This window comes from Lissotriton vulgaris, chromosome 11 (genome assembly GCF_964263255.1).
Source record: "Lissotriton vulgaris chromosome 11, aLisVul1.2, whole genome shotgun sequence".
In the NCBI taxonomy this organism is placed as follows: domain Eukaryota; kingdom Metazoa; phylum Chordata; class Amphibia; order Caudata; family Salamandridae; genus Lissotriton; species Lissotriton vulgaris.
In genome coordinates, this window is record NC_141699.1 from 542,041,998 (window position 1) to 542,062,976 (window position 20,979).

Sequence of the window (20,979 nt, forward strand, 5' to 3'; positions counted from 1 at the left end):
AGTCAAGATTCGAATAAATGTGCATAAGAGCAATGTGAGGTGCAGAAAATCAACCACCAAAATGTCAGCACATTTTCTGGAGGCGCAACATTGTGTCAACGAACTACACTGGACTGTCATCGAACAGCTACCCACAGACGTGGGCCTGTTCGAGAAGGAGCAGAGGTGGGTCTTCCGTCTGGGCACGGATACCACTGGACTCAATGACTCCATCCCATGGGGCCAGTTGCGATGACCTACAGACCAAAAAACCCCTTCTACTGACTACTATAAGGGCTCACGAGTCTTGATCCTAACCAGGAATCCCTATGCTGGGCACTACCTCACCGTGACTTAATTAGTATGTCACCCTCATGATTATATCGCTTTCCAAACCCATAAATAAGAGGTATCCCCACAGTCTTGATTATATGTCCATTTAAAATAACACCGACATATGTAAGGGCTTGCCACACTGCAACCTCCATCGCAACACAAACTGTAGCAGCCCATACTGTGTGTGATATTCCATGACCTGGAGGGTACTTTTGAGGCGGTTTACAGACTTTTGTCAGGCCTTGTATACACTCTACATCAGGGTTGAGCAATTGGTTACCTCCGGACTTAGCACCTGTCCGCCGATTCTAATATACACCCTCCGTTTCTCTCACTGTGTGCAAGAATCGTGGGTTCCTCGCCCTTGCACATGCGCAGTCACACCACGCACCATCACGCATGCGCTAAACATTAAGGCTAGTGTCTACATAGATATCGCTACTCCGCCGCACATGCGCACAGGAAGGGGAACGCCCATGACATCCGCGCAGAACCGGCAAAGCAATCGAAGGTCACACTCCTTCTTTGGGCATGATCCGTTTCAAATTAAGCAGCAATTGGACCAATAACTCCTATTATATAAGGGGGCCAGTTTCAGCCACACGGCATAACTTCGGAGCAGCGTTGAGGGGAAGGCAGCCTACCGGGTCTTGCAGAAACCGTGAGTTTGGTGCTTAGTGATCAAGGGAATGATGTCTACATTACTCGTGAGTAGTACCAACAAAAAACCTGAATTGAGCCTTCTGATATCCTTTAGGTTGCCGCATTGAGCTGGAAGACAACCCCCAATACCACGCAAAGGCTCATGAGGCCATCTAGCCTTAGCTTAGAAGTAAGCATTGTCAAAACCATTTTTCCTCCTGAAATCCAACCACTAAGGAGAAAAATATGGTTCATTCATTTAAATGTGTGTGTCTTTGTATACTTGTGTGTCCTTGTTCTTTTTCTTTTCAGGGTTCTAGACCACAACTGGTCCTTTACTACCCACTTTTGTCTTGGACAGGACATTTTTCCCTGGTTAAAAGCTACGTCCTATCGTGACGGTATGATTTATTCTGCTTTTTCTCTTTACAGGTCTTGTTCTATTAACGCCAATTGGGCGCAACAGACTACTATACTGAAACACTATTAGGAACATTACACCTGTAGTTGATTTTAAATATTTTTTGTAGAGTTCACTTTCACACCTACACCACATGTGAGTAAGGTGAGGAGAGTTGTGCATATCCTCGTCATGAAGAAGGAGTTTTTACACTCCGAAACATGTCGACGCACTTTCTGAGGTTGATGTACCTTAATACACAGTAGCAACCTCACTTTGCACCCCTTTTAACGATACCAGCCGAGGGCTTAATAAATTCTATTTTTCATCGTACGAGCCAGGTATCTTTTAACTATCACATTTCACCACCTCACCACTCACATTCAATCACCCTCCACACACTAACACATAGTACACTTCAAGTGCTCCTACGCAGTCGTGAGTCGCAGCACGTCGCATCCCGTAGAGGGGTGCGAAGACCCCAATGATGAAGCATGACACCAAGGGGCCTGTTGGTGTGTGAGGGGTATTCAAAACAACACTGTGTGCTCCCCACCATTGTAGGGACCACTACCACTGCCAGAGTGGATTCCATTTTGTTTTTGTACCCTCTCAAACGCTCCCTTTCATCGGAGCAATTCGGGACACAATACAGTTTCGGGCCTATCTTCTTGAGCAGCTAGTCCGGGATGTTCAGGCTATGATACCGATGTTTTCGGTGAGAATCACCCTGAGGCAGCTGGGCCTTCTAGCCTCCTACATCCTGCTGGTGGATCATGCCGATGGCATATGAGGGCTCTGCAGTGGGACCTTTAGTTCCAGTGCGTGCAGCATCAGGAGAATCTTTCCAACTACGTCCAGATCTCGGAGAGAACTGCGCAACAACTGCAGTGGTGGCTAACAAATCAAGCTTGGATCAGAGGCAGACCCCTCTCCTTTCCCCAACCAGATGTAACAGTGGTGACAGATGCGTCACTTCTGGGATGGGCCGGAAATCTTGGAGAGACTTCTGGTCTCCGACGGAGTCTGAACTCCATATCAACCTGTTGAAGCACCTGTCAATCTGCCTGGCACTGAAAGCATTCCTTCCCTCTCTGAAAGAGAAAGTGGTGCGGGTGTTCACCGACAACACCCCTGCCATATGGTACTGCAAGAAACAGGGTGGGGTGGGGTTTTGGAACCTGTGTCAAGAGGCTCTTCGCCTCTGGACATGGCTGGAACATCAGGGCATGACCTTGGTGGTTCAACACCAGGCAGGTTCTCCGAACACCGGGGCGGACGAACTCAGCCGTCGGTGCCTGGTAGATCACAAATGGCGCCTTCACTCTGAGGTGATGCAAGGTCTCTTTCGGCGGTGGGGAGAGCCTTGGTTAGATCTGTTTGCCACAGAAGAAAACGTGCAATGTCAACAGTTTTGCGCGTTGCAGTTTTCAAGGTGGAACTTGCTCTGCAACGCTTTTTGTCGCAAGTAGAGTTGCAGCCTCCTGTACCTCTTTCCGGCTTTACCACTTCTGACCCGAGTGCTGAAGAAGATTAAACGCAATCGGGCCCAAGTTATTCTTGTGACTCCGGACTGGGCACAAAGAGTATGGTATCCCAAGCTCCTGAGCATGGCCATCGATCCTCTAATGATACTGCTCCTTTGGGAGGATCTTCTATCACAGCAGCAGGGGAGGGTTCTTCACCCGAACCTGTCGAGCCTCCACCTCCTTGTGTAGAGATTGAGCTGTGACAGTTGACAGCTTTCGGCCTTCCACCAAAAGTCTGTAATGTCATCTTGGGAGTCAGGCATCTTAAAACGGTATACGTCTGTAAATGGAAAAAGTTTGTGGTATGGTGCACAGCAAAGGCTGTAGATCACCTTTCTCCCCTCCCCCCCCCCCCCCCCCCTTTAAGAGGTCCTCTTGTGTATACTTTCTCTGGCCCAGCAGAGGTCTGCTCTGGGCACTCTTAAAGGTTATCTTGCAGCTATCTGTGCTTTCCTTCGACTGCCAGATCAACCGTCTTTATTCAAGTCCCCTATCATTAATAGATTTTTTAAGGGCATTACGTCTTTCCTCCATCTCTTTTCATACTGCCAGAGTAGGACTTCAATCTTGTTTTAACCTATATTATGTATGCTCCCTTCAAGCCTCTTCACAACTGACCTCTCAGGTTCCTCACCCTGAAAACTGCCTTCCTTGAAAGGCCGGGATGTTCAAAAGTGTACCATCTCTCGATGGGTTGTCCTTTGTATTAAAGTCTGTTACGCTTTGGCGAAGAAGGAACCTCCATTGGTGCTACATGCTCATTCCATTAGGGCTACAGCAGCAACCACTGCTTTGACACGTGGAGTCCTACTTCTCGACATCTGCCAGGCGGCCACGTGGGCATCCTTGCACATGTTTACCAGACATTACTGTCTGGACAGCCAAGTCGGCAGGGCAGCTATTTTGCCTTTTCGGTCCTGCAAGACTTTCTCGTGTGAACTTAGTTTGCAGACCCTCCACCGGGAACTGTATTGCTGGGGTATCTATTCTAAGGTAAGGAACCTATAACTAACTGTCTCTTTCAGATGAACAAGTTACTTCCCCTCTATAACGATGATAAGAGACATATGTTAGTCATAGATTCCTTACCACCCCACACATCGTCCCCGCTCTGCGAACTGATTTCTAGGGATAAGGACTCCCTTACAGACCCCTGTTGTGGCGCACCAGTGGTCAGTGTCTTGCATGGCTCTGCGCTTATGGCATGGAAAGTCGTGTCAGAACTGACGTCAGCTCGCAGGGTCAGCGTCTAAGTAGGCACTGTGACGTCATCACAGCGACCACGATGCTGACGACGGACGCAGAGTCGACTGACGCCACCTACTGACGCTCAGGGGTACTGCTAAGAAAAATTCTCCAGATCCAGTCTGACGCCTGGGGGTAATTCTAAGGAAAGGAATCTGTAACTAACATATATCTCGTACAGTGACATACTTACTGAAGGTAAGTAACTTTTTCGTTCGAGGCATATGAGCTGCAGTTCCAACATTTAGCAATAGATCACCACCTGGTGTTGGGCTCGGTTGATTGCAGGTTGTTGTCTTCTTGGAAGAAGTCTTTTGTAGTCACGAGATAGGTGACTCCTCCCTTGGACAATACTGCGCATGGTCATCGACTCCATCCTCAGATTGTTTTTTTCCGCCACTGGGTTCGGATGAAATTTTTCCGCTCGGGCTAGAAAAAGACTTTTTCTGCTTTTTCGAAGCGAGAAACTTAAAACAAACTTCTTTCGACATCGAACAGACTTTCGACATCACCAGCTACATTCCGGTGCGTCGACGCGGGCTGTTGGGCCCATCGGTGCCGTGCGGCCTACGCCTCATGGAAAGAACTCCATTCAAGAGATGCCCGGTATGTCGAGCAAAATTCCCTCATAGCGACCATCACGAGGTTTGCAACCTCTGTCTCTCGCCAGAACAAGACGAGTCGACCTGCACAGCCTGTGCCTCCTTCCGATCGAAGAAAACAATTCGAGTTCGGAGGGCCCGCCGACACGAAATGAGAAGATCAGCACCAGCACCGGAGGCCATCTTTGAAGAGGAGATCGTCGAAGAAGACGTCTCCGAGGACGAATATCCAATCAAAGATATCTCCGAGGACGAGGCTCCACTCGGCGCAGAGGAGGACTCACCTGATAAATAATAAATAATAAAACCATTTATTGAGCGCCTGGTTACACTGAACAGTGTGTCCCCGCGCTATAGAACCCCATCATTAAACCATCAGACCAGCCAGATCAGTAGAATATCTAACCAGACACAGACCGCTAGTCTTTAGGGAAGAGATGCGTCTTAAGTTTCAAGCGGAATCTCCTCTCGGAGGGTTCCATCTGCAATTCAAGGGGTAGTTTATTCCAATAGGAGGCCGCTAAATAACAAAATGAACGGCCGCCCATTTTGGCTTTAAAAATGCGAGGAACTGAAAACAGCATACTGCCCAATGATCTTAAGTGACGTTGTGGGCGGTGGATGCTGAGGAGCTTGTTCAGATAAGGGGGTCCTTTCCCTTGTGCAATTCGATGGGAAATGCACATGGCCTTGAAAAGTATACGCTCCTTTATAGGAAGCCAGTGCAATTTGGATAATGCATCCTTTCCTGAAGCTCTGCGTGGGAGGTTGAGAACTAGGCGGGCAGCCATATTCTGGACTCTTTGTAGTTGTTTCAGACCTTTTTGGCTCAGCCCTATAAGTAGGGCATTGCCATAGTCAAGATGTGGGGTGACTAAGGCATGGACAAGGGATTTCCTTGTATTCATTGGTACTAGGTCCAGGATCTCCAGATAATATGGGGGCAGAGGATTCAGACGACTCGATCCCGTCTCGACAACCCGTGAGTACATCTGCCCCTGCACGACAGACATTACCCAAACAGAAGGCAACGGTCAGCACTCCGCCCATGGGGCCCTGTCGAGACCGACATTTACCCTCTAACGCCCCGCCTTCGGGCCCGGCTCTGAGGAAAGACAATACACCTTCTGGTGCTCTTTTTGTCCAGTGCTGCAAGGCCCAGGCATTTCATCTGACATCATTATGCCATCATTCTGTTCTTTAACAAGGTCTGCTGCACAAGCTCCTGGTGTAGTAGAGTAGCACAGAGATGACTTTTGAAAATATCACTGTTCGCTTCAAAACACCATAATTGCCTGCTCCAACACCACCAAACCACTCCATTTTCAGGAATAGTTCTCCAACAGTAACTTGCTCAGCTTCTCTGCAACAAAAAGGGTGACTGTGTCACTCTCTTTCTTTCATCATTCACAGCGCCTAGCCTTTAGGTTGCACTAAGCCAAGAAAACCTGAGAATCGTGATCGCCCATCGCCCCTGCACATAATTTACTTAGGCACTATTTGGACCAATCATTTATCCCTGGCTCTCTTCCTCAAGGATGATGGAAACCCTTAACATTGCTCACACAAAACGTGGTGGGAGGTCTGCTTGCAAATAGTCTTACTACTGACAGTCTCTTGGGGAAGGATTCCAAACCATCTTTTTGTTTTTTCCACTCTACCACCTCAGATTACTTCCAGCAACATACAAATCGGCCTTGGTCCTGCTTCAGTAGGAATAGTCCAGGTCCAAAGTGCCACACCTAGAACACAAGCAACCCAAGATCAATTTTGGTTTAGTTGGGCCTCTTCAGTCAGATGCAGTTTGGTTCCAGTGGCACAGTGAGTACGGAGACCAGGTCCGTTGCACTTAGGGTGTTACAATAAAAACTATAAAATGTATTGTGATGGGTGGAATGCTTCAGTTTATCACAGGCCCTGGTAATTACTCATGCCACATCACAGTCCATTGCTTTCTTACCCATCATCCCACCTCCGATTAGACCCAGGCATGTGCAAATCAGTATTGGTCCAGCTCCGGTTGTAGCTGTCCATCCTGTAAAGCCAAGCCAGGTCCTCTCTGAACCAACACAAAAGCAACCTAAGATCGTTTTGTGTTTTTGAAGTCTTGACATCTACCTGAGCCCAATAAAAAGCAAATTAGATTCAGTCAGTTGTGGAACTATGGCCACATTGTGCAAACTTTGGGATGGCTTTACTGACTATCCTTGTTAGCCTGCATTTCCGTTAAGAACTGGTGTGTACAGAAAATAATTAACCCTCCTCGTGTGCCAAGAGGAACTAGTGGATGGAGGCAACTTGCTATTAACCTTCATCAAGGTACATCTTGCTGCAATTACAGATTATTAAAATATTATTGCGATCCTCCTGTCTGTTTTCTTTTTTGCCATCCTTGAGATTGTCTTGTCTCCAGTATCTTGAGATTTTTCCCAGCAAGGGAAACTCACTGTGGTTATTGCATTGATGATCCGCTTGCTTTCATGGAAGTTAGCCTTCAAGGTAGCATCCACTATTGCCCATAGATTAGTGAATTCAAAACCCTGTATGTCCCAGAGCTGTATGTGAGCTTTCACAAAAATAGAGGGTTGTTATGATGAACCATCTATCTTGTTTATCAAAAGTGGTCTCCGGTTTCTACATTAAGAACATTCCAAATGCAACTTCTCCTGCTGGGAAATTCTTACACACACTAGTTGTAGAAAAGGTCTTGGCCTAGGACTAAGAATATCAGAAAATTAATGTACCGACTTGTCTGCTGTCAGGCCATTTGCACTAAGTGGGCGTATTCTTTAGTTCATATTCAGATAGATGGTTTCTTGTTTACCACAATGTGACCAAAAGGTGAAGAGACCGCTTTTTGGGAAAATAAAACGGTCATTCCAGCCTAGAGAAAAGGTGCCACTGAAGATTTGTTAAGAAACTTTTGTTTGCCTCTTTCTATTTTTTGCTTAACCAACCAGGAGAGCCATAGACACAGTTATCAGACCCTATTGTCTACACTGATGTGCAAGGGCAGGCACCAAGGTGTGCTAAGCCCCATTGTGTCAACGCTGATCGTGATGGGCAGTTTTGGGAGCCCAATGCAAACCAGAATAAGGAGGAGTGGTTTCAAGCCCTGTGACTCTTGTCACAAGTTGATGTTGGTCACCGATCTGCACCTCGTGTGTCTCTGGTGCCTGGAACGAGACCATGTCCCGAAGTCGTGCTCCAACTGCTGGGCCCTGAATCCAAAGTCTTTGCAAGAGCAGTCCTGAAAGCTTTTGGAGGCCTGGAAGTCCGCTCCGCACCATTCGAGTTCCCGGTCGAGGCGAGGGTCGGTTGACCAGTTGCAGAGTATCCACCATTCGTCCTCGTAGTCTTCGCACTCCTCGGATAAGTCAAAGCACAAGAAGGCACAAAGAAGCATCGTCGCTCTTTGCGTTCTCCCCGTCCATCGGCGGACGCGACGAAGGAACCGGAGCATCATTGTTCTCTGGCTCCTTCCTCGGAGTCTGCTGGGACGGCTCCGCTCTTCCCTCCTTAACCAGGAGCCGGAGCGTCCCCTTCCCAGCTATGTGCATTTTACGAAGCGCTGTACAGCATCTTTGGGCAGCCCAACTCTGCAGGCGTGCCCTCCGGCCTCATGGACTCTGATGAGGGCCCTGGGCCTTCCATGTCGGCGGCTCCAGCCTCGGCGCCCAGGTTCCCAAAGGATCCAGGTCTGGATCCGGATCAGCGCCAGTCGACCTCACGGTACCCTCCCCTGCGCCGTTTGCGGTGACAATGCCCCTGACGTTGGTTGTGTCCCCAACTTACATCGACCCCAGCCTCAACCCCGATTTGGACACTGCGCCGGACTGATGTCAACAGACGTCAATACCAGTGTTGGAGTGTACTTTTGTAATGCTGTTCATTCCTGGCATTCCCTAAGTAGGGTGAGGAGGACTGGAAGGGGTATGTTGACCCTCTAGCAGACCAGCTTGAGGAGCCGGACTGGCAAGAGGAGTTGTGTGATGCCAGTGATCTAGATACCTTCCCAGACCTTGGTATGGTTTCTCCCCATACCTTGGCTACGGAGGAGAGAGCTTCCTTCACTGTGGTGTTGCGTAGCGTGACTGAGGCCTTGGGCCTGGAGCTTCCTACGGTGGCTGTCAGAATTAACCTCCTGACTGAGGTGCTTCAGCCTGCAGCAGCCTCTTCGGAGCCCCTACTGCTGTTTAAGAGGCTTTCACTGATATCCATCTGGGCACTTGGTCCAAGCCCAGCACAGGGGCACCTGTGGACAGGGTGATTGCCCAACGCAGGCTCTTGGTGACGCACTTTTCCCCTCCCAACACCCTACCCCTGAGAACTTGGTGGTCCAAGCCTCATCCTCAAAAGGCGCATTCCCTACTGCTCCTCCACATAGGGAATCCAAGAAGCTGGAACAAGTTTTCTTCCGCCAGCTTAGGGCTGCGGTCGGTGAACACTGCATGTCTCTTGGCCTGTTATAGACACATGGTGTGGGATATGGTCGCACAAGTGCTACCACAGTGCCCAGAGGAGGCCCAGGTCGTGCTCACCTGCGCTGTTGCTGAGGGTCGAGGCGCAGCTAACTTCACCATCCACTGTGGGCTGGATACCGCCAACTAGCTGGGTAGGACGGTTTCCACGTCGACAGCTCTGAGGCGCTACGCCTGGCTGAGAATGTCTGGCTTCTCTGGGGAGGTCCAATCCACACTTTTGGACATGTCCTTTGATGGCCTTCGTCTTTTTGGTGACAAGGCGGACAACTTGTTCGAGCGCTTCAAGAACTCTAGGGCCACAGCCAGATCCTTGGGCCTCGCAGGATATTCTCAACCCATGCAGTCTGCTTTTCGAGGCTACAGAAAGGATGCCCATCACGTTCCACCCAGAGCCACAGGGCCATGCAAGCTACCCAGCCTATGCGGGATGAGAGACCCAGCGTTGCGGGTCTGGGGACCAGCAGGCAGGCCAGTCCACCAATCCCCCCCCCTCACCTGCAGCAGCCTCCAAACCTTCCTAGTCTGACTTTTCAGGGCCACCAGTTGCCAATGGGTGGCAGGATCCGCCATCACCTCCCCCACTGGCACAACATCACGTCCGACAGGTGGGTTTTAAAGATAGTCCGAAGGACTACTCCCGCCCCTTCAAGACTACCCCTCACTCCATGCCACCAACACTCCATCGCGTGTCGAAGGATCACTTAGCCCTTCTCCACCAGGAAGTTACGGCTCTCTTAGCCAAGGGAGATATCAAACGAGTCCTTGTGCCAGAAGTAGGTTGGGGTGGCTACTCCCAATACTTCCTGGTACCCAAGAAGGGCAAAGGCCTGCGTCCTATTTTAGACCTCCGGGACATCAATCGCTTCCTCCAGAAGGAGAAGTTCAAAATGTTAACCTTGGCTAAGGTCCTTTCTGCCCTCGACCCTGGAGACTGGATGGTAGCATTGGACTTGCGGGACCTTTATGTTCACATCCCGGTCTTGCCTGCCCACCGGCGTTACCTACGGTTAACGGTAGGCCACGAGCATTTTCAGTGTACCATGCTCCTCTTTGGCCTTACCAGCGCCCCTTGTGTGTTCATGAAAGTGATGGCGGTGGTCCTCGCACATCTGAACAGATCACGGGTTCCAGTCTTTTCCTATCTCGACGACTGACTGTTGAATGCGGGCTGGCCCCAGGCGGTCTTCTCCCACCTCCAGGCTACGGCGAACTTCCTGCATTCGCTGGAGTTCTCTTTCAATGTTGCAGAAGTCGCACCTGATTCCCTCTCAGAAGCTCCTTTTCATCGGAGCAGTTCTGGATACAGCGCAGTTTCAGGCGTATCCTCCAGAGCAGCAAGTCCAGGATATTCGGGCTACGATACTGATGTTTCAGCCTCCATACCGAATTTCAGTGAGAGTGACTGATGCTGCTGGGCATATGCGGGCTCTGCATGGGACCTGAAGTTCCAGTGGGCGCAGCTTCAGGGCAATCTTTCTGATCTCACCAAGATCTTGGAGAGGACTGCAAGTCAGTTGCAGTGGGGTCTAAGGAACAAAAACTGGGTCAGCGGCAGATCCCTCACACTTCCTCAACCAGAGTTCACAGTGGTGACGGATGCATCACTCCTGGGATGAGACAGTCACATGGGAGAGGAGGAGATCAGGGTCTCTGGTCTCAGGCAGAGCACGGGTTCCCCGTGAACCTTCTGGAGCTCCAGGGTATACATCTTACACTGAATGCATTCCTTCCTTCTGTCAAAGGAAGAGTAGTGCAGGTGTTCATGGACAACACAACCGCCATGTGGTACTGCAACCAATACGGCGGGGTGGGGTCGTGGACCCTATATCAAGAGGCTCTTCGACTTTGAATATGGCTGGAACATCAGGGCATGTCCCTGGTGGTTCAACACCTGGCGGGTACCCTGCACACCAGGGCGGACGAGCTCAGCCACCGGTGCATGATGGATCAAAAAGGCGTCCTCACTCAGAGGTGGTGCAAGGTATCTTTCAGCAGTGAGGAGAGCCTTGGTTATATCTATTAGCCACCGAAAAGTATGTGCAATGTCCGCTGTTCTACACGTTGGAGTTTCCAAGGTGACACTCGCTCGGCAACGCTTATCGTCACTAGTGGAATTGCGGTCTCCTGTTCGCCTTTCTGCCTGTACCACTTCTACCCAGAGTGCTGAACAAAATCAAGCGGGAACGGGCCCAAGTAATTCTTGTGGCTCCGAACTGGGCAACAAGAGTCTGATACCCTGAGCTCTTGAGCATGGCCATCAATCCTTTGATCAAACTGCCTCTTCTGGAGGATCTTCTGTTACAGCAGCAGGGGATGGTCTTCCATCCGAACTTGTCCAGCTTCTACCTCCTTGCGTGGAGATTGAGCGGCGACATTTGACCGCTTTCGAACTTCCTTCCGACGTCTGTAATGTCATCTTCGCAGCCAGGCGTTCCTCCACTAAAACAGTATACGCCTGTATCTTGCCTTGTGGGTCATCCCAAACCGGATTCTATTATCACGCAGGCGGCACAACAGAAATCCAGGAACCCATCTGCTCCGATTGCAACACCTCCAGACAAGGAATGCAGAAGGTTGGATAACGCAGGGAAGCGTTTTTCTTTAATGTCTGCTCTGCTGGTAAGAGCCGCAAATGCCCTGGCTATATTGGGGAGGTATGACAGGCAGATGTGGTGCGACCTGTCTCCATATGTTAACCTGGTGCCAGATCCAGAGAAGCAGGAGGCAAAGAAAATTCTCATGGAAGGAGAGAGGACTTCGGCTGAAGTTATAGACTGCGCTATGGATATAGCGACCACAGCATTTAGATCCTTGGGAGGAGCGGCGGTCCTGCGCAGGCAAGGTTGGCTGCGAGCAACAGCATTTAGACCAGAGGTGCAGAACAAAATCTTAGACCTCCCTTTCAATGGAGAAGAATTATTTGGAAAACATATAGATGACACGCTGGAAAGTATCAAGAAGGATGCTGATACGGCAAAGTCTCTGGGAACTCTGCAGTACAGGAAAAAACCCTTTTCGTGGCTCCAGGGATAGAGGATAGTCCTCGTATAGAGGAGGTTACCCACAGGGGAGATATTCGTCTTCTTATCAGTCTCCTCATCGCAGCCGTACCGTCAGCAATATAACCAGCGTCAGTCAGGAGGATACACAAAATCAGCTCCTAGAGGACGTGGTGGCTGAGGAAAGGACAACACCCGTAGGCAATGACAACCTCCATCTTCCGGCTCTGTCAGATGCTCCCCTGGGTGGAAAGATTGCTCACTATTTACACAATTGGCGGAAAATAACAACGGACCAATGGGTCCTCAAAATAGTTCAATTCGGTCACACCCTATAATTTATTCAGACACCCCCTTGTACGCCACCTATGCACAAAAGAACCAATCATCTGCATCAACTCCGGCAGGAGATTCGGACAATGCTCCGAAAGGGAGCAATAGAACCGGTACCGAAATCCCAGGAAAACAGGGGGTTTTACTCCCGGTTTTTTCTTATCAAGAAAAACAAGCTCCAGTGGCGCCCCATCCTGGATCCCAGATCCTTAAACACCTATCTCAAGAAACAATCTTTCAGGATGGTATCTCTACAGGACATCCTTCCGTTGTTAAACCCAGGGGATCATATGACCACATTGGACCTACAAGACGCGTATTTCCATGTGCCGATACATCCTGCACACAGGCAGAACCTTCGGTTCTGGGTAGCCGGAAGACATTACCAATTCAAGGTACTGCCATTCGGCTTGAAGTCGGCGCCAAGGGTTTTCACGAAATGCCTGGCTCCAGTGGCAGCTGTGTTGAGGAAGCAAAGACATCAAATATTTCCTTACCTCGACGACTGGTTAGTCAAAGCAACATCAAAGACACAAGCCAGAGCGTCAACGCAAGCTTGCATAGACTTATTCGCCGATTTAGGATTGACTTTAAACGAGAGAAAGTCGAACCTCCACCCAGCAAGAGTGATCACATTTCTGGGAGCAATATTGGACACGGAATGCAACAAAGCGTTTCCTTCCGAGGATAGACAACTGAGGATTGTGTCCCTCTTCCAAGACTTGAGAAAAAGCAAGTCTCTTTTAGTCCGCAGGTATAAATCCTTGCTGGGCACAATGTCCTCTTGTATTCCACTGGTACCTTGCTGCAGGCTAAGGATGAGACCATGGCAGGAATAGATCGATCTCCAATGGCGTCAGGCGGAGGGATCCTTTGACGATATAATAAAGGTGACACCAGTGATGGGACAGGCAGCAGAGTGGTGGACGCAAAAGGCAAATGTGTCTCAAGGACTGACGTTTCTAGCAAGTGCAGCTCCGCTAGTGGTAACGACGGATGCATCATTAGAATGATGGGGAGCTTTCCTTCAGGACCTTCAGGTCAGCGGCCTTTGGAAAGCAGAGGAGCAGCAATTACATATAAATCTGCTGGAGCTCAGGGCGATCCGCTTGGCATTACTGGCTTTTCTGCCAAGGATAAAAGGTGCGCCAGTGTTAGTAAGAACAGACAACACCACGGCGATGCATTATGTAAACAAGCAAGCTTACAGTGGTGCAGAAATCAACCCTGTCCAGGTGGCTATTCTGTCCATAAAGTCGTGCTATGCCCTGGTCAAGAAGGAAATCCCTGAGAGCCCACTAGATTGTTCCACTCAAGCCAAAGTGGCCACAATGGCGTTGGCGAGGGAAGTTTCAGTCCTAGACATCGGCCAGGCTGCATGGGCCATGCATACATTCCCAAAGCACTGCTGCCCAGACAGTTACGTTTGCAGAGTGGGTTATTTTGGCTGCTTGGTTCAGCAGGACATTTTAATGTGAGTCCACTTGTCAGAACCTCACCTTTTGGGACGTCCTGCTTGGGTATCTATTCTGTTGGTGAAAAAATTGTGGTTAGAAGTATCTGTCAGAAGAACTAGTTGCTAACCTTTTATAATGCTCTTTCAGACAGATATTCTATCCAACTGCAGAATCCTTACTTCTCTGTGCATTAGACTCTTATACCCGTTAAAAAGGTCTCAAGTTAATTTTGACACACTGTCACCACCAATTATTCATGATTGTTCCACATCGGAGGGTGCATGGGAGTGCAAAATAAAACTGGGGTCGCCGTCTAAGGGTGGCACTTTTTTGGGAATAACTATATATTTTTGGAATCTGATGGCAGCACCTCCCAGCAGCTCTCTGTAACAATTGTTGAAAATCTGGATCTAGTCTGGCTCCTTGGATTACTCTACAGGTGAGGATCTGCAGTTAGATGGAGCATCCACTAGAAGTGTTACCGTAGGTAAGTAACTTAATCTGGAGGGAGGTGACCCTTGCCTCTTAAGCTGCACCTGTCAAAGCAGAACATCCTTCCATTTGTGCCCCAGCTTTTCAGTGGGTATTCTCATCTCTCTACGCTTGGACCTTTCATTGATGCTCTTTTTCATTATTGTCTGTGCCAGTGGGGACCCTTTTTACTTGTTTCAGACAATCCTTACATCACCTTTTCCCCTTCACACACTGGCTTATAAGTGAAATTCCTTTTCCCTATGTGCTCTGTAGTGAGAAGCATCCTGCTCCAGCAGTAGTGTTCATTGCATCTCAGCTTGTCAGTGAGGAACCTTACCTGAATCTGATTAGTTAGTAGATGATGTACTCCAGAACCTGGGCTGTTCAAAGGAGGTTAGGCCTCTGTATGAGTATTACTTGCCAAAGCGACCCAACAAGCTTTGTCATCTGTAATAATCAACATGCGAGAGATGACATTGTGTTGTGTGCATGGAGCGCGACTGTCACAAGTGCGATCCTTTGTCGCAGCTTGTGACTGTCTCACTCTATGTCCAGTGGGATCAAGTTCTTTATCTTGTGTCATCTTTTGATTGGATGGAAGCCTTGGGGAGTTATGTGTTGTTGGGCCGTTATGGCATTCTTGTATTGACCCCTGAGCTCACAGCATGCAATACATCTCTCTTCAAGCAAAACGCTTCTTTGTGCATTTATCTTCCCTACAATTGTAGAGGAGTAGGTTGGCCTTGTCCTTACCCCCTTATTCTCGCTTTTTCAGAGAGAAGAAAATGCATTTTCTGTTTAGATACTCCTAAATGTTGAATGTTGTTGCTTTGATAGTTATAAATTGCTCATTTTGATCATGTGTTTTTTGTTTTAGAAACACCGATTCTGACACCCATCTCTGCACTAAGATCCCAAGATGAGAAAGTCAGCCTCCGAGAGCCAGACTCTTCTACACCTGTGAAAAAGAAGAAAGGTTGGCCAAAAGGGAAAAGCCGGAAACCAATTCACTGGAAGAAACGACCTTCCATGAGCAGAGAGCTTCCATCAGCACCATCTCCATTTCTTCTGACTCAAGATGAACAAGCAGAAACCTCAACTGTTTCTAAATTGGTACGTAGACCAAAGGGGCAATCAAAGGAAGATCTTCCAGAAGAAGATAATGGAGACATATCTCCTATAAATGAAAGTAAAGACGATGATTTTCTTCAAATAACAGAGGTGGTTGGAGACAGGAAAGCAGAGGAAGCTGCAGCAAGCAATGTTCAGACAACATCTCCCTTGGACAGCTGCAGCAGCAGCCCTTTGGCAGATGATCAAGAGCACGAGGTTGAAAAAGAGGAAAAGGCAAATTTTGTTGAAGAAGAACAGAAGGCCACGGAGCCTGTAACAGAGGAAAAGCTGGAGGCATCGCTACTAACCCAACAAGAGGACCATGATGCAGACGATGAAGATGATGCTCACACAGAAAAAACACCTGTAGACGATCAGCAGTCTCCTGAAGGAGTCACAGAGGAGTCTTCTATCCACAAGTCTTTTTTAGAGAACAACCTGCAGAGCAGTAGCGAAGAAGGAAAGAGCAAGGTTGGGGAGGAACAGGATTCTGAGGAAGAGGAAACTTCCCACAATACCTCTGTTGCCTCCGAGCGTGCGCTGGGCTCTGAGGAGGAGCAGGAGGAGGAGCGAAACGATAACCAGAAATGTATTGACTTGAAAGAAATTGAAGAACATCCTCATAGTGAGCTTGATCTGGAAACAGTGCAAGCTGTGCAGTCTCTGACGCAGGAAGAAAGCAATGAGCATGACGAGGTGTATCAGGACTGTGAGGAAACTTTAGCCGCTTGTCAGACTCTGCAGAGCTACACACAATCTGATGATGAACCTCCAATGTCCATGGTTGAAGACTGTCAAGTGTCTGAACACAACAGTCCAATTTCATCAGTCCATTCTCATCCTAGCCAGTCTGTTCGCTCTGTCAGCAGTCCCAGTGTACCTGCTCTTGAAAGCAGTTATACACAAATCAGTCCAGACCAAGGTTCCTTGTCGGCACCTTCTATGCAGAACATGGACACTAGCCCCATGATGGACGTGCCTTCAGTGTCTGACCACTCTCAGCAGGTAGTAGACAGTGGGTTCAGTGACTTGGGTAGCATTGAGAGCACTACAGAGAACTATGAGAATCCAAGCAGCTATGATTCCACAATGGGAGGCAGTATCTGTGGCAACAGCTCCGCACAGAGCAACTGCTCCTACGGGGGATTGTCCTCTTCCACCTCACTTACACAGAGCAACTGCGTGATAACCCAGCAAATGGCCAGCATTGGCAACAGCTGTAGCTTGATGCAGCAGGGTGGTGGCCCAACCCCTGCCAACTGCAACATCAAGTCACCTCAGAACTGTGTGGTGGAAAGGCCACCAAGCAACCATGGCCCACAGCAACCACCCCAGCAACAGCCACAGCCGCAGCCGCCACCCCAGCAGCAGAAACAGCAACAACAGCAGCAGCCCCCACCTCAACAGCAGCAGCCGCCCCCGCTTTCACAGTGCAGCATGACCAGTAGCTTCACTCCAGCACCTACAATCATGGAAATTCCTGAATCTGGGAGTGGCAGTAATATCGGCATTTACCCAGGCGATTTTGGTACTGGTGGCTACTCCCAGCCTTCGGCAACGTTTAGTTTGGCCAGGCTGCAGCAGCTTACCAACACCATTATGGACACCCATGCCATGCCTTATAGTCACTCTTCTGCGGTGACATCCTATGCAACCAGCGTTCCATTGCCCTCCCAAGGCCTGGCTCAGCTCGCTCCCTCACACTGTATGACTGGGGGGCCTCAAGCACAAGCCACCATGACTCCTCCGCCGACCCTCACTTCACCCTCCATGAACCTCCTTCAGTGTAACATGTCTGCATCCAGCTTGGGCATGTCCCACAATCAGAGGCTGCAAGGCCAAATGCCTTCCAAGGGACATAATTCTATCCGTTCCAAGTCTGCACCTCTGCCCTCTGCAGTCTCGCACCAACAGCAGCTCTACGGTCGCAGCCCCCCAGGTGTAGCCATGCAAACAGGGGCTCCCCGGACTCTTGCCGTCCAGCGTGGCATGAACATGGGTGTGAACTTGATGCCAACGACCCCATATAATGTCAACTCTATGAATATGAACTCTTTGAATGCCATGAACAGCTACAGGATGTCCCAGCCCATGATCAACAGCACCTACCACAGCAATGCGTCATATGTGAACCAGACGGCACAGTATCCTATGCAGATGGGGATGATGGGTGGGCAAGCCTATAGCCAGCAGCCCATGCAGCCAAACCCCCATGGAAATATGATGTACACAGGGCCCCCTCACCATAGCTACATGAACACGAGTGCAGGGCCCAAGCAGTCTTTGAATGGGCCCTATATGCGCAGATGAGTCTTTGAAGATGCAATCAAGGAACATTTTATATTGACGCTCCCGAAACCCCATTCCTGTCCACTTCAGATAATTGCAGTAGATTTTGTGGATTTCTCGTGTCCTTAAAGAGCAATCTTTTGTTTAACTTTAATTTGTTTTTTACACAGCCTGATCTGGTATTTGTTTTTTTGTTTGTATTTTTTGGTTGTTTGGGTTTTTTTTGGTTTGTTTTGTCTTTTTTGTTTTTTAATAGTTCTCAAAACATTTTTCCAGTGGGATCTGTTTTAAAGAAAACAACAAAAACAATAGAAAATAAATGTAAAATGTGCACATAAACTTTTAATTATTAAAGAAAAACTAATAAGCCTTACTACAAAGAATACAAGGAAACAAAACAAAAAAACCCAGACAGCAGAATTTGTGTAAAATTTGAAATGTCTATTTTGTATTTAATTTTTAATTGTCTGCCGTAGTTCCTCTCCACTTATTCCTTTACCAGTACCTATTCTTTGCACCACCTACTCCAAGGTGCAGACTATGTGTTTTATTGCCCTGGCTTTTCTTTCCTGCTGAGTTCAGTAGGAGGCACTTATTAAGCAATGAGAGAATGAGCTTCCCCCAATCCCTTACCCCCCAAATACCCTTAAAGGGTCCCCTCTTTTAGAGTCCTTGCCCAGGAAGCACTTTGTAAAATTGTTTGCAGAACAAAACTGCAGATTACTTAATCAACTTAACCGAGTAAAGCTCTGTCCCAGTACAGATCTACCACACTGTATACATCATTCCCTAAGTACAGCTTGCCTTGTATAGCACCATGCCCAGTAACCCGTCTTCAGGTGCGCTTTGACTTCCAGTCTGCCCTTCCACCTCACAGCTCCACTTTACTATAACTCCTCTACTGAACGGCTCTGCCTTAGATCAGTTTTGCTTAACCACTGCTTGTCTCTCATTGCTGCTTCCGGCAGTGTAAAACCCACCCTAAAGCTTTGCTTTGCCTCAACACATTTCTTCTTCTGTTACTTATCTGCCCCACTTCATCGCTGCCCATTAAATTTTTTTTCCATTGTATCTCCACTCCAAGTTCATTTCTACCCCAAGTTCATCCTTTATTTTATTAGGCTATGACTGTAGGGAAGGACCAAAACGACACAACATCAATTACTTTTTTTTTTACCTGAGGTGATCCCTTTCTGCACTGCTATTCATCATCTTGTCTTATCCAGCTTAGCCCCTTGTATACAGAAAAAACATTTCTTCATCATTCTCTCTTTTTAGCTCTGCACATATGTAGTTCTCTATTCTGCACATGTTCAGGTCTGCGTAATTGCACACTTCTACCCAGATGTTGAGTTCCACACCTGTCTTGATCAGCCTCTTGTCCAGCTTTGCAGTTATGTCCAGCCAAACCCTTCCACCACTTTACATCTGCCCAGTTCTGGTTTTCTAGTACATACAAGTTAACCTGCAAAGTTTTTTATTTTTTGGTATAATGTTAGCACTCGCCTGGAACTCGAAAAAACATTTTAGTCTCACGTAGTGTGGTTGACATACATCCCAAAGAGTTGCACAAATGCTGCATCTCGCCAGGCTGTTCCATCAGTCTAGCCATATTTAATCGCCCTCATTTCTTCATGTCCCTAGCTGCGTTTTTTAAAACTTTGTACAGCACTTCTATGAGAAGTGCTACCAAGTTTCATATTTTTTAAGTGGGCTATAGTATTATCTGTTATTTACAGTGCTCAGAAACATCGAAACTGTGGTAGGAAGCGAAACATAAACAAATAATAATAAAGACAAGAAATACAAAATATATATAGCACAATAACAAATTTCCTCAGTTTCTTTTTCCATGACACATGCAGCAAGACTCCACAACTATTAATAATCAGTAAAGTTAAGAAAATTGTATCTAAATTACATTTAAAAATTTGCGGGATGCTTAAAAAATGAGCAATGAGTCCAGTGCCACAATATGTGCGGCCAGGTTTTCCACCAAAAAAAGGGTCTTTCATGATGACTATAAGTGGTGTTTGATAACCTTTCATGCCAGCCAAGATTACAAATCTTGTTTTGTATTCAAGGATTGGGTCCCAAGACATAGAAAGGCATGATTTGCTTGTTTTTATTGATTCAATGGGGTGATCATTTATTGATTCAATGGGGTGATTAATCATTATGTACCCCCATTGAAGCCCTTTGTGAATTTGCCTCTCTAATTGCATAAAAATACACAGTTCAAGGGAAAGACAAGATCTCTTGCTTTATCTGCCATTGTGTCACTACATGGGAGCCTGGAGATTTTCTCAAAATTGATTAGTAATCAGTCTGGCATTGGCTCTGTCATGTCCAGTATGATTCAAGACAGGTGTACCAATTTAAAAATGAATGAGACCGCTGATGAATCAAAGGCTTAAACAGAGTCCTGCTGTGGAACTTAAATGTCATCACTGCTATGTTCTGTAATATCTCCAGCCCCAGTTCGGTTAGAGCTTTTTCTAAGCTTTCAGGCATAATTAAGGTGTTGTGAAATTGACCATGTGCAGCTTAGAGCATGCAGATTACAATGCTGAAAGATTTTCATGCTGCAGCAAGAGATTTGACAGATAAGCCAGGAAGGAGGAGTCTAAAATACGTAAGTGGCTCTGACTACTATAAAATGCAGTTTGATCACCAGGGGGCCTAAGATTTGCTAGACCTGTACATGTATGTTGCGGATATAATTAGTAGCTTGGGGCAAAGTATTCCTGCCACAGGAGAAAATCACAGTCACTTTGAGATATTCAGGATAATAATTCTGTGTTGTCTAGATCAGGAGTCTTCTACTTTTTCTATTATAACTACTTTGTATTAAATAAAGCCCTCCTGAGCTGTTAATAATAATAGTGCTGTAATAGTGACCACATTAGATAAGATTACACTAGTGGCCGCCATATGCAAGAATACCAGTAGTGATCACCTCAATGTATCAGGAGTGGTTGCGAGCAATAAAATAAAAATGTCAATGTAGAATGCCTCAATGTGGATAATACATAACAGCCGTAGCTGCAATGCCTCCTGCACCATATTATTGATAGGTTTCCTCAAGGCGGCCTGT

The 20,979-nt window shown here is 47.7% G+C and overlaps 1 protein-coding gene across 2 annotated transcripts in view; it reads left to right on the top strand.

Moving 5' to 3' along the window:
• Positions 1 to 20,130, top strand: part of KAT6A (lysine acetyltransferase 6A) — a 1,442,101-nt gene extending 1,421,971 nt beyond the window's left edge. Inside the window, exons 17-18 of one of the 2 annotated variants that reach the window (XM_086943586.1) lie at positions 15,358 to 17,285; positions 17,827 to 20,130. In XM_086943586.1, the coding sequence (XP_086799712.1) occupies positions 15,358 to 17,285; positions 17,827 to 17,850 (1,952 nt within the window). In that variant the 3' untranslated portion in view covers positions 17,851 to 20,130. Of the gene's footprint in view, positions 1 to 15,357 lie in introns of both variants that reach the window. The other variant, XM_086943585.1, reaches the window with a different exon arrangement.
• Positions 20,131 to 20,979: the final 849 nt, after the last annotated feature.